The 13,991-nt window shown below is 42.5% G+C and overlaps 2 protein-coding genes across 7 annotated transcripts in view; one reads left to right on the forward strand and one right to left on the reverse strand.

Moving 5' to 3' along the window:
* Window positions 1-1,614: 1,614 nt before the first annotated feature.
* Window positions 1,615-6,464, reverse strand: ecsit (ECSIT signaling integrator). 2 transcript variants are annotated; one of them, XM_021615321.2, is made up of 8 exons: window positions 6,332-6,464; window positions 5,745-5,832; window positions 5,291-5,452; window positions 3,751-4,162; window positions 3,322-3,603; window positions 2,753-2,901; window positions 2,433-2,538; window positions 1,615-2,277 (listed from the first exon to the last, which is right to left on the reverse strand). In XM_021615321.2, exons 3-8 carry the CDS (start codon window positions 5,429-5,431, stop codon window positions 2,018-2,020), a joined length of 1,350 nt encoding a protein of 449 aa, XP_021470996.2. In that variant the 5' UTR covers window positions 5,432-5,452; window positions 5,745-5,832; window positions 6,332-6,464; the 3' UTR covers window positions 1,615-2,017. The 2 variants fall into 2 exon arrangements, with proteins under 2 accessions (XP_021470996.2, XP_036843623.1); XM_036987728.1 differs by lacking the exons at window positions 5,291-5,452; window positions 5,745-5,832; window positions 6,332-6,464 and adding an exon at window positions 4,306-4,483.
* Window positions 6,465-7,079: 615 nt separating this feature from the next.
* Window positions 7,080-13,991, forward strand: part of LOC110531857 (echinoderm microtubule-associated protein-like 3) — a 31,464-nt gene continuing 24,552 nt past the window's right edge. For 3 of the 5 annotated variants that reach the window (XM_036987729.1, XM_036987732.1, XM_036987735.1), the window contains exons 1-2: window positions 7,420-7,481; window positions 7,589-7,593. In XM_036987729.1, coding sequence (XP_036843624.1) covers window positions 7,435-7,481; window positions 7,589-7,593 — 52 coding nt within the window. In that variant the 5' untranslated portion in view covers window positions 7,420-7,434. Of the gene's footprint in view, window positions 7,373-7,419; window positions 7,594-13,991 lie in introns of those variants that run through there. The other 2 variants (XM_036987731.1, XM_036987730.1) reach the window with 2 other exon arrangements.

Consider the following 13,991-nt stretch of genomic DNA (forward strand, 5'->3'; position numbering starts at 1 on the left):
TTTTAAGAATATAAAATATATTTTGATTTGTTTAACACCTTTTTGGCTACTACATGATTCCGTATATGTTTTTTCATAGTTTTGACGTATTCACTATTGTTCTACAATGTAGAAAATAGTAAAAAATAAAGAAAAACCCTGGAATGAGTAGGCGTATCCAAGCTTTTGACATTTTATAATTTCATTTTATATTTTTTCACAATTTCTATCAGTTTTGTTATTCAGATCCAAGGGATGTCCTTGCATGGGGTTATTTTAAATATTCCGTAAAAAGTTGATTTTTTTTCGGTCCCACTTTAAAACGGAGAGCAACTTATAAAGCAGGGTCCTCCAACTGGCGTCACGCCAGTTTGGTTTTATTTGCCCCCCCCAAGTTCTCTGAGCCAAAAAATAAGACTGTAAACACCAGCAAATCAGCTCTGAGATTTAAATTTTGGAGATCTGTTCCAAACTATTTCCAAGCAGAAGAGAGATGCGATCGCATACAAATGCGAACAAGGTTCAAGTCATCTGTAAGCGTATGTGATACTCTATGAATGGTGTACAAACAGTGCATGTCGTCACATTTGGCAATTTACCCTACAGTGGGAATTGTCACCCTTTGGAGAGTATGACATACGCTTATTGATGATTTGTGAAGCATTTATTTAGTGCTTATGAAGCCTTTGTGCATGCTATACAGGTTGCACTTTGTTCAAAGTGGGACCGATTTTTCTAGATATTAATGCACCATACTTTACAACACTGAATCTTCAAAATACTTTTTTTTAAAACTGTTTTCGTATAACGTTTTTCTGAAATGTAAAAGAATTCTTCCTTTAAGAACATTTAAGTTTTTGTAATGGTGATTTGACACATGTATGCCTGCACTGTAAATACAACATTTATGTTTAAAGGGGTGGTTAAATGTCAATACCCTTAATGTATTATTTGATTTCCTATGAAAATAAACCTAACCCTTTATGGTTAGTGGTACTCATACTGCTTCTGATTTTGTTAATATTTCCTTGTCTCTATACATACTGTGTACATTTAACTCTTTCAATGTATTTATTTGGTCTGAACAATCAGTCAATGACACATGACTATTTCATTCGTATTTAATATCTTTGATTAAACGATCAACAAATGAGCTTTTTTTTTTCCCCCCCAGTCAAAATTACAATCCAATGGCCTGCTGCTTGGATGTGGAGTGTTGGACATATATATACGTATAGGAAGTATCAGAAATCATGTGGAAGAGATTTTCATTTGCAGTGTTTTTGGTTCACCAATATGCTGAAAATAATGTCCAAGAGCACAGTCTGAAAATGCATTGAAAACAGAAAGTACTGTTTTATTTTTTTCTTGTACAGCTGTGACGAACTTTAAAATGTACAGGGGACACTGACCGTGCTGTACTATTTACCTGTTGAGAATGTACCACTTTCAATTGGTTCCTACCTTGTTTGTTCAAATGCCATTTTTTTTTTAGGTACTAATAAACCCTTTTGGTAACTTTTTAAAAGTGGTTCTATGATTTAATGGGGTAGGTGTTATCAAGTAAGGTGGGCTGGGAGAGGCCTGTGAAACATGTTACCATCCATCTTACATGCCATACAAAAGAAACATCTATAGAAATAAATTCATTTATTGTTTTGTGTTGATTTGAGCATGTCTTGACACGGTGCAAATGCAAAGTTCCTTCAAGAGTCTTATCAAAGGCATTCTAACAGAAACATCAAATGAGTTGAGGGCATCGGGTTACAGCCGTACATATTATCTACAGTATTTTCTCAATCGCTAACTTAAGCTTGGTTTCTTGAAAGATCCTAAATGAGTTGACTATAGGTGGGTACATTATAATTAGGTATTAAACCCAGTTTAACTTGAAGACATCCTATGATTACCAGATGTTATGATGAGGGCCAGAAGTGACCTGACAAGAAGAACTCCCGTGTTCTGACAAATGCGCTGTGACAGAAAGCTAGCTCTCCAGGTAATCTCTGGTAGTGAAGTGAGCTATATCATAGTCCTGTCACTGCTTCACTCCCTGGCTACGCTGATGCTCCTCCTCCACGACAATATCCGTCTCTGCCTCCTCTTCGCCCTCCTCCCTGTACCCGGGTCCTGGGTCTGCCACTCCCTGGAGCTCCCTGGGTCCGGCCTCCAGGCGGAACAGGGTAGGGACGCGGCCCAGGGTGGGGTTGGTCTCCTGCAGGCCTGAGATCCATTGGTTCAGGGTGGCCTGATCCCCCTGGCTCGTCATACACATGGCGAACACCGGCCCTTCGTCCACTGCAGAAAACAAGACGTATATCCTTTACTACACGCCCCTGCAACCTCAAAGTCCCGTACGGATTCCTGCAGCTGTGCCCAGCGTCACTTTAGTTGGCAAGATATCTAAAGCGTTGCCGAATTGAAATGATTAGGTCCTAGGTGTTTCATCTTACCGTCTTCCACGTCGAAGCTGTCGTCGTCCCCCATGTCCCGGTCCAAGTCCAGGTCCAGCTGGAGAGGGTAGTCGAAACACCTCTCAGGGTCATAAGACTCCTCCACCTGACAGGGTGAAAACAAATCAACTGTTACTGCTCAAGCAAAAACATACAATAGCACTATTGTAATAAATAGTACGGGACAGATACTACTGAGGCAATATTCATCATCAAAATGATGACATTGCAAATGCTACCGTTAAAATATACACCATTATTTACAAATACACAATGTTATCATTCCTTTGGCTTTAACAGAGTTGCACAGGGTCTCCCACCTTCTCCTCAGGGGGCAGTGGGTCAGCCCTGAGTATGTAGTAGTAGACACAGATCTTCCTCAGCCACAGGGGGAAGGGGCCCTCCACAAACACAGGCCTGTTGGGGTTATGTTTAGCCAGCAGCTCCATCTGGTCTGGGCTCTGGATCCCTAACACAGGGGGAAAGGGCAGAGAGGTAGGAATTAACATTGAGAAGACAGAAACAACGTTTATCATATGTTTGCAACCCCCAATACAGGGGTGTCAAACTTATTCCACGGAGGGTCTAGTGTCTGCTGGTTTTTCCTTTCAATTGAGCTCTAGACAACCAGGTGAGGAGAGTTCCTGACTAATCAGTGACCTTAATTCATAACTGCTCACTAGGCGCTGAAGACGTGGATGTCGATTAAGGCTGACCCCCCTCTGACTCAGAGGGGTTGGGTTAAATGCATTCAGTTGTACAACTGACCAGCTACGTGGAATGAGGACGTGGAATGAGTTTGACACATGCTCTAATACCATTGAAAAAAAACCCTTGGGATTCAGATCAGAGTTTGTATGTAAAAGGAGAGGTAACTTTGATTATCTACCTACGACATGTGGGAAGGTGATCTCCTCTCCTGACTCAGAGATGTCGGTACAGGGCATCTGGTAGACGGTGACCTTAGCGTCCAGGTCGTTGGCGATGCGGTTGAGACTGAGCCGGGCCAGATCTACAGGATCCTCGGGGAGTTGCAGGGGGACAGGGAAGGGGTTGGCGTGCTTGAACTTGGGGAACCAGTACATGATGCGCTGGTACTTCCTCATTGGGTGGCTCTTGTTCCCGAAGATCTGGACGATCAGGACCTTACTTTCGACATTTGGCATGATACCTGATGACACAATAAAATTAATGTATGACAAAAAGGGGTCTGTCAATAAAAAGACACTAGCTCCTTATTTTAATGGTTTAAAAAGACACTGTTCTGAAAAACAATTGTTGGCCCAATCTCTCACTCACACGTCCCCTCCCCACCCACCATAGTTCTCCATCTGTTCCAGCAGTTGCACCCCACACTCCTGCTGTCGGGGGTAGTGGTTGAACATGCGCTGGATAAAATTCCTGGGGACAAACACCTCCTTGGGAAAGACATCCAACAGCTTGTTGTAGACTGTAAGGTCCCGTTCCACACCAAACTCTGGCATCTTCTTCAAGGCAGCGTATATGAACTCTACGTGACCCCGACGCCGTATGTCCCTCTTACTGAAGACATCCACCACTCTGTTGAAGGTAGCCTTAGTCTTGGCCTCCCTGGCCACCCTCTCAAACAGGTCATCGTGAGTGATCAGTGACTTGTCCTTCTTTATTATATCCTCATGCTCTTCACCAGGGTCTGTGGGTACAGGCTGGCTCTTATAACATCCAGGGCTGCCATGGAAACGCCTGAGTGCCTGTTGATAACAAAGAAATACATGAGGAGATACAAGCAGTCGACATAGTTCTAACAAAATGCATAAAAGGTTAACTTTATATTTTCGTCATCCTAACCCTACAATTGAGCATAATGATCATTATCAACTCAAAAACAGACTACCATGATGTGATTAACTGGGAAACTTCCTAAAGGTTTCACCCTTGGTCCCCTTGAGATGTTTTTGTGTGCATTGTTAACACTCCAAAGGGACTCAGAACCCTCAAAAATATCCCCCGAAGCGAACCAAACTGAGAGCATCTGGAACGTTCGGTTTGCTTGAATTTCGCGGTCCGGTTCCCTTTTTTAGGCCAATGTGAACACAAAGCACCCCAGGTTTGCTTGTGATTATTCCCGCACCACACACTAGACTACTTCAACACCGTTTCCCCTGCCTTAAACCCTCACATTGGTGCCACAAAAGAGAGAAAATGATGTTGTGCAGGCTTGCGGAAAAAACGTGTGCCGTTTTTCGACATTGAAAAAAAAAGACAAAATGTGTGGTGTTTTTAGTGCAAGATTATTTGTTTGCAATATGTGATCTTTTGTATAGACGATGAGAGCTTCATAAGCTGTTCATTAATTGTGGGGTTGGAATAATGCGAGAGAAGACAACATTACGCGGTGAGAATCATAACCGTACAACATCAATTCTAGCTCTTAAAGGCGCAGTAGCCTACATTGGGTGTACTATTTTCAATTAGAGCATTATTTCACCTGCAGTTATTCTTCTGCCATTCATTCTGTTACCAGTAATATTGACATGTTAATATTATCTTCTGATTGCATTTAGTTTAAAGATTAGACATAATTGTAATCTATTAGCTTCCAAAATGCAAGCAGGTATAGCTAGCTGCCCGATAACACGTTCTGATGGAATGGCTTGTCCTGCACTTTGTAAAAACCTTCCCTAAACATAGCAATGTGAATTCAAAAGAGGACTCGAACCACAAAATAGGTGAAGTGAACTGGCAAGAGTTGAGTTCCTCGTTTAACGGCAAGGGCAGTGTGAATAAAAAGAGACCTGAGATCTTAAGCTTCTTATTTTTCTTACCCTGGAGTTTACTTTAAAGAGGACTATATTTGACCCCCCTCGGGAGTGCCTTACCTGACCACGTGTGTTGTGTACTGTTATTTGGGACAGTGCTGTGGCTGGCTGAAGCAGGGCAGCATGCTGGACAGCTGCTCTGACAGAGGGGGCCAGGAACCCTACACTCTGGAGCCGTAGTAGACAGCGGGCACAGTTCATGGTACATGCATCATGTGGATCCTAAGAGAAAACAGTGACATGATGAATAAGATAAGCAGATGGGACAAATAGCACATGTACACTATTATACATCTGCATCCGCATGATTATTGTTACAAATTGCAAGCACATAAGTGCAGTCTGCTGATCAACCTCTGTGGTTTTGAGGGTTGCATGACACAATCATTGACAGTAAGAGACAACCGACATACTGTAACGCACTGTGGAACGCTAGTTGACTAAGTACTTATCTTCACGCTAGCTATAAGTGTTCAAGTTATCAACTTATGTGTGAAAGAAGCCCGATACTTACACGGGGACGTGAAAGGGTGAGGTTAATCTCCTTTGTATCAAGTCTCCTTCAGACATGTCTCTCCATGGGCACCTCCATGTTGAAACCGCTGTGGTATAAAGGACCAGAGATATTACAGAATGCATGAGATAGGAATCCCATTTGGTAATGAATGGAGGAACGTATAACACCCCACCCAGCAGACTGCCGACTAATCGCGTAATTTTTTAAATATTTTTTTTTCATCTTTATTTAACCAGGTAGGCTAGTTGAGAACAAGTTCCCATTTACAACTGGCCAAGATAAAGCAAAGCAGGTGCGACACAAACAACAACACAGAGTTACACATGGAATAAACAAAAGTACAGTCAATAATACAATAGAAAAAGACTATATCCAGTGTGTGTAAATGAGGTAGGATAAGGGAGGAAAGGCAATAATAGACAATAGTGGCGAAATAATTACAATATAGCAATTTAACACTGGAGTTATAGATGTGCAGAATAGTCAGGGTATGAGTCGAGAAACCTGCCTATTTTTCTTTAAAGTATATGATGTCATGATTCAAAAGCTATACGATTTTATAGAGAACAAGTTAATTATCTCACATCTCGGAAAATAGTTGTAATGTTGTACTTTTTGAGCAAACGCCCAATTGACTCCCATTCACATCTTGAAGGAGAGCTCTCATTGTCCCATAATCGCCCAGAATACAAGGTGGCACATTGACGACGCATGGGCAACGTACACAACACTCGTTATTACGAGTTTTCCATCTCCTCAAAAGTGTTTCTGTAAGAATGCCGGGTGCATTTCCTGTTTCAACCACGTTTTCATTCCCCCATAATAACAGAAACAAGGACGCCGACTTCCATTCCGCCATCATATGTACATGCGGTACACAAACACGCCACCAGGCGGCAGGAAATCTATGAAAATCTAATCAGTTGAACTGAACTTTTGGACGACTGGGGGGTGTAACCAATGATTTATATATACACTAGATTACTTATTTTGGGGGCACTGTGTTGAAGCCACCTCACCTCCATACTGGCACTCCCTTACCGTGTATTTTTTGGGGGGAAACTATAGAAATGCACTTATTAATGTCTACATTCGTTTCTGCCATGTTTATTCTATTACAGACACTTTAACATTATATTATGTGAGCTAAACACAAATAAAAAATGAAAGACAAATATTTACAAACAATATAATTTTTTTAGATTACTGTTACTGTCCCCACTACAACAACAAAATACTTAAATACATGTAATTTTGTCTATGAAACATTTAATTGAAATAATGTAGAATCACATTCATTCCTATGGAGGACTGCTCCTACTGGGGAGTGCCAATATGGCCGACCAGTTTCTTCAGAGCCTTTCAATGACCAATACATAGCGTTAGCAATCCGGTGTTTATATACATCATGATGTGTATGTAACCCAAAAAGTTGTGTTACAAGTTTCAGTAAGGAGCATATTATTGCATGCACGTGTAGTCATATAAAAACGAGGCGATAGTTAACCTATCATTGTCTCCAGGAGAATATTTTTGGCAATTCTAGTGCGGTGTGCATGTGAATCTATTGGGCGATTGTGCATTTGCCCACCAGATGCTCAGCTCATTTCCTGGATTTATGTACAGTAAGTATTTGAGTGAATTTTTTTAGGTCAATCCTCTCCGGCAACTGCGTACGTTCGTTGCCATGCGTGCCTCCTCTCTTTTCTCAAGAACGACTTCTGACACCCTCAGGTAAAGCAGCGGCATACAGTATGGAAAATACACCAAAAAACAAACTTCACTACTAGAAAACAGTAAATAACTCCTGGACAATCAATCATGGATGGTTCTACGAATAGTCTAGGTAAGTCCAGCATTTAAAATGTATTTTTAGGTAACTTTATATTTATTTAATTTTAAGTAGACTACACAGTAAATTGGCCTGTGTTACCTAGTTTAGATTTTTCATTGTAACATTTCTAGTGTTGATGGTGTAAATTAAAAGAACCTCAGTGTAATCCCAATGCAGCTGTTTTTTATCTCTATCAAATCATTTCTGGGTAACAATTTAAGTACCTTGATGTGATAGTTTTCAATTAAAATTGTCAAAAATAAACAAAAATAGATTCTATTTCTCAAGCAAAAATGTTGCTAGGACTTCCTGGGCATGGTCTGAGAGAGGGGCCTAATTGGCGGAACTGAACGGGAGGGATGTGTAACCTGAACTAGCTATTATGATTGGCAGAGAGGAGGGCAAACTCTCTGAATTTATACAGGCAGTCCAAAAAACCCACCCTGCAAAACAAGCTAACATTTCATGCAGTATTTTTAAACACATCCAACAGGAAAAGTGTATTATCATAATTTTCATAATAAAACAGTATTTCAACCTCATGTGGAAATGTATGTAAAACACAGAAAAAAAATCGTTTTTGACTCCTCTGCCCCTTTAATAATCAGAGTTGAACCAAAACCACAGCTATATTTTATCAAATTTCCCAGCATGCTCAATTGCAGGTTGATTTTGTAAAACATTTTTTTTGGGGGGGGGGGGTTGTTTCAATGTTTTTGCATGCACATTGATTCATTAATCTTATGCTAATCAATTATAAATAACACATTTTTCTAAACTAATCCTATCTGTTACTAGGTCTTATTGCACCCCTTACTGAAATTATTTAGATGATTTAGGTAGTCTAATACACCACGTGAATACTTGATTGTCAAACCGCTCATTGCAGTCTGCATTCCAATTCATCCCAAAGGTGTTCAATGGGGTTGAGGTCAGGGCACTGTGCAGGCCAGTCAAGTTCTTCCACACTGATCTCGACAAACAATTTTTGTATGGACCTCGCATTGTGCATTGGGGCATTGTCATGCGGAAACAGGAAAGGACCTTCCACAAACTGTGGCCTCAAAGTTGTAAGCACAGAATCGTCTAAAATGTCATTGAATGGTGTAGCGTTAATATTTCACTTTGCTGGAACTAAGGGGCCCAGCCCGAACCATGAAAAACTGCCCCAGACAATTATTCCTCCTCTCCATATTTTACAGTTGGCATTATGCAGTGGGGTAGGTAGTGTTCTCCTGGCATCCGCCAAACCCAAATTCGTCAGTCGGACTGCCAGATGGTGAAGCGTGATTCATCACTCCAGAGAACAGGTTTCCACTGCCCCAGAGTCCAATGGCGGCGAGCTTTACACCACTCCAGCCAACGCTTGGCATTGCGCATGGTGATCTTAGGCTTGTGTGCGGCTGCTCGACCATGAAAAACAGCCCCAGACCATTATTCCTCCTCTACCATATTTTACAGTTGGCACTATGAAGTGGGGTAGGTAGAGTTCTCCTGGCATGAATCTCCTGACCAACCGTAATTGTGCTGACGTTGGTTCCAGAGGCAGTTTGGAACTCTGTAGTGAGTGTTGCAACCGAGGACACATGATTCTTACTTGCTTTAGCACTCAGCGGTCCCGTTCTGTGATCTTGTGTGGCCTACCATGATGTGTCTGAGCTCTTCAGTATGGGCCATTCTACTACCAATGTTTGTCTATGGAGATTGCATGACTATGTGCTAAATTGTATACACCTGTCAGCAACTAGTGTGGCTGAAATAGGCGAATCCACTAATTTGAAGGGGTGTCCTCGTACTTTGGGTCGTGTAGTGTATCTTGGTTTTCCTAATCCCGGGCAGTCTTTCTGAATGCAGGTTGCGGCTGAATAAAACATGTAAAACGTTGGATATCCCCACTCTGGCTGGATTCCAATAGGAATTAAGTCACTTTTCAAGCCAGCATAATGTAAGTTACAGGCCTGATGTGGCCTGTAAACCATGAGTTTCAGGCTACTGAATTAAGGTTAAACTAGGCCCTTAAAATACAGCCTTATGAAATACATATTCTATTGTCTTAAATACATTTATTTTAATGATTACATATTCACTTAGGATTTCACTAGGTGAAGGCCACAGGTCTGAAAATGAATGAATGCAACAACCATTTCCCTGTCACTGACAAACACAGTCATGGATGGTAACTCACTCGCAATTCACTCGCAAGGCAAGGCACACTGAGAAATATGCAAATAAGGCTTTACACGAAGCAAAGTGTTAATTTAACCCTGAAAAGTGTGGCCCCATATAGACACTGGAACAGTGTGACATTATTAAACAGTCTGCGTTGATTTAACACTTGAGAATTTGCTGTGTGCTTTTTCACCTGTCAAGCCCACTCCATAGAACAGTTACGTCTGGGGGTTTATCAGTTTGCAAATTACAAAACAGCATGTAAACTTCATGTGCATAATATGCAATTGCAAAACGGAAAACATATGTTTGCAATTGTTATAAATGAGCAACATCCATTTGATGATAACCTAAGGCCAGGGATTTTTTATTGCAAAAACACTCTTGATAGTACAACATGTTCTTGCTCACTGTTTTCAATCACGAAATTGCACTTTGTTGTATCCTATAGACAGGTGGGAAACCAAGTAACCTCGATCCCCCCCATAGTCTCTCCGGAGATCGGGTGTGTGAGGTTCAAGTGAATGGAATGGCAGGCGTGGGAACTGAATGTTATCTTGAATGTTACTTTGTTTCTCACCCAAATGGATAGGAGGCCACAAAGTATCAAGTTACATTTTCGATGCCAACGAATTACCCGGATGCCAGATTTTCCCCTTGGTTCTGTGTCTGTCTCTCTACAGTTACTGTCGTTGTTGGACCTCCAGCTGCACCAGAGCAACTTCAGATGTTCCTAGGTTGAGCAAGAGAGGAGCTCATTAAAAAGTCATTTGCAGGCCCTCCCGGGTGGCGCAGTGGTTAAGGGCGCTGTACTGCAGCGCCAGCTGTGCCACCAGAGACTCTGGGTTCGCGCCCAGGCTCTGTCGTAACTGGCCGCGACCGGGAGGTCCGTGGGGCGACGCACAATTGGCCTAGCGTCGTCCGGGTTAGGGAGGGTTTGGCCGGTAGGGATATCCTTGTCTCATCGCGCACCAGCGTCTCCTGTGGCGGGCTGCGCGCTAACCAAGGTTGCCAGGTGCACGATGTTTCCTCCGACACATTGGTGCGGCTGGCTTCCGGGTTGGATGAGCGCTGTGTTAAGAAGCAGTGCGGCTTGGTTGGAGGACGCATGGCTCTCGACAACAAGTCTGTGGCTGTTATGCTAATTGTTTATGCCTCCTTTTTTTTGCGCCTTTGACAATGGAACTTTTACTGCTTCTATAATGACGGAAGTACAATGTGCCATTGTGCCACATCTGTTGCTGTCCCAACTCATGTGCTGATGTTTCGTTTACAGTCTTGTAAAATAGTGGGCGGTTAGGCACACAGGGGAACACACAGCACAGATCTAGGATCAGCTCACCCGACAGCAATCCTACACTCAACCATTTGAGGGCTTAAGAAACAAAACTGCCCTCAGATCAGCGCTATGTGTTATTCAGTAAGAAGGATTGGGGTGTCGGTGTGAGTCCGCAAGTTTACATTCAGGGGTCATTGTCTGCCTCTGTGGGTGTTAGGCTGAACTGTCCATCAAATCACCTTCGTCTCTGTGTCTCTCTCCACGGCAAGCTGACACTACCATGCTGCTCAGTCACCAATCACAAATCAATGCTGACGAGGGTCTAAGAACTTGTCAATGTCCGATAACTTCATTCAATACTGCATTTTCATTGCAGTTTATAATTGTGTTTCTTACAAATTGCAAATCGGTTCATTGTTCTGACAAGATCTGTGTCCCAGTCCCTCGAGTACCCTGAGCTGTTACATTAATCACCTATATAAAGCCGAAATCTACCGTAAACATATATATTTTTTTAACTTAACTTCAGATATGTTTTAAATTGAGAGAGAAAAAGGTAGGGGCTTTTAACAGTTGACTATATCCAGAAGCTCTTTGCACTACCATCGTCTCTGTGTGTGTGTGTGTGTGTGTGTGTGTGAGATCATACCTCTATTTCTGTAAGATTTATGCTGCCTGTACAAGCAGTTCAACAGAATACTTCATAGCTTTGTTATCTGCAAGCAAAGCAAGTCTGGTCTTGCATAATTTCCCTCTGATTTAGACTTGGCATCACAATCAGCTCAGTGACAGTGTTGACCCCAAACAGCTCAAGAGAAATTTCCTTGTGCTTTTTTAAACATGTTTATTTTTAGATTGCTTAGATCCCCTTCATCTTGTGTTTAGCCTCAATATTTGCGGCCAATGTTTAATCTTCAGCCGGCATCAAGTACATAGTATTATATGGTAGGCTTTGGTGAGGGTGTGTTATGGATTGATGAAGATGAAAGTCCACAGTTACCGCCATTCAATCAGACAATTCTACTCTGAATTCTCTCACACGATAATAAAAAATAAAAATAAATATTTGGACAGGGAGGTATACCAGCAGGCAGTGAGGGTGAGACCGTGAGTGTTCGACTGTGATATGTCTGTCTGTTTTCGGGTTCAGAGTGACGAGTTAGACTGAAGACCGCATCGCCCACCGACAGTGCAGGGGAGTACAGTACGGCACAGGGATGTGTTGTGGTGGCGACGTGCTCGTGATCACACGGCTCCCGGGGACGAGTGACGGGGACGGACGCTCTCTGTCGGTGGTGACGCTGCCAGGGTGGTGGTGTTCACAGGAAGGAGCTGACAGGGTGGGCGAACTGTGGGAAGACGCTGTGTGTCTGTGTATGTGAGAGAGAGACTCAACCAGCTGTCACTGCAGACTCTTCCCGAGAGTCTGGGTTGGAAGAATATCCACTTCTCAAATTAGACTCTTTGAAACGACAATGAAATAACAATGATCAATCAATCCCATTTATTTGACACATCCCTTTCTACCATCAGCAGTTGTCACAATGTGCTTATAAAGACGCCCGGTCTAAAACACCAACGAGCAAACAATGCAGATGTTGAAGAAAAGTGTCTAGGAAAAACTCCCTAGAAAGGACCTAGAGAGGAACCAGGCTCCAGGGGGAGGTCCTCTTCTGGCCGTGCCGGGTGGAGATTATGATAAATCACTCAAATAGGCCCAAAATATGAAGGTGACCTTCTAGATATATAGGAAATTGACTTTGATACAGCAACATAAGAATAAAGTGGAATTGGAGAAGAGTGAACATCTAAAAAACAAAGATTGAGACGATAGCGTCCCCATAACCGTTAAACCACTACCTTGATTTAAAAAGTACTTTTTCCTTGAATGAAACTACCGTTCTTCAAAAAGTCAGCCTGGGCAATAGTCTTTTTGAGAGGGAGCTGAGCAAATTGATTGAAACTTTCTCCAAATTGGATGAGAAAGGGAGCGGCTTGGGCAAATGCAGTCTGAACAAAGAGTCCGTTTTCTCTGTCCAAACCCGCTTGGCTCCTCATCAATAAGACCTTAGATGACCCAGGCCACTTAGCATATACAGTAAGTGATCGTGAAATTGAATACTAGAGCAACATCCTGCAAGGTTATAAACTAGCTAGAAACCTATCCAAACCTGGCCTCACCCAAGATTCAGTCGCTATTGTGTCGTTTTCTTTTCCTGCTAGTATTGTTGTTTTTATCAGCCAATAATCAGTGACGGTTCTGATCCGTCTTTGTGATAAGGCGTCAATCTCTGGAAAAACATTGGCTTAAACTGAGCCCTCGAATGACAATTTTGCAGTTTGAGGTGTTGAGGCGTTGTTAGTTTCTCACTCAATCACGGTCTTTCAGTCACTGCCATCAGGTCCGTATAAAGCCAGCAGGGAATGTTGTTTTAATTTCCTACCAGTATTGTCGTTTGTCAGCGTATCGTCTTTGTGATGCTTCTGATCTGTCTTTGTGATATGTCGTTCAACCCTGGACAAACATTGGCTTTGACTGAGTGCTTGAGTAACAATTTGAAGTATGAGCTTCTCACTGTCATCGAGGGAGCGCGGGGGAGGGAGAGGGTGTCACTCACTCACTCACTCACTCACTCACTCACTCACTCACTCCAATCAGACCAGAGACCACACTCCAATTCAGCTCTTTAGCTGTGGCCAACTCTCGATTGCTTCCAGCCCCGTCCAGTCAGCCATTGTGAATCTCTCCTCTCCAGCTTCTTCTAAACGACTGTGACTCACCCTCAGGCCAGTTGTAACGACAAAAAAAAACAAGAAGCAGGGAAATGTGTAATAGCTGTGTGTGGTGTGCATGCTTGTTGGGCTACGTTTACACGGAAAGCCCAATTATTGGCAAAAGAGCTGAAAGATTAGAGTTGGGCTGCCTGTACACTTGTGCATGTGACCGTGTGTGTGTGTGTGT

The sequence above is a fragment of the Oncorhynchus mykiss genome, chromosome 9 (genome assembly GCF_013265735.2).
Source record: "Oncorhynchus mykiss isolate Arlee chromosome 9, USDA_OmykA_1.1, whole genome shotgun sequence".
Taxonomy (NCBI): domain Eukaryota; kingdom Metazoa; phylum Chordata; class Actinopteri; order Salmoniformes; family Salmonidae; genus Oncorhynchus; species Oncorhynchus mykiss.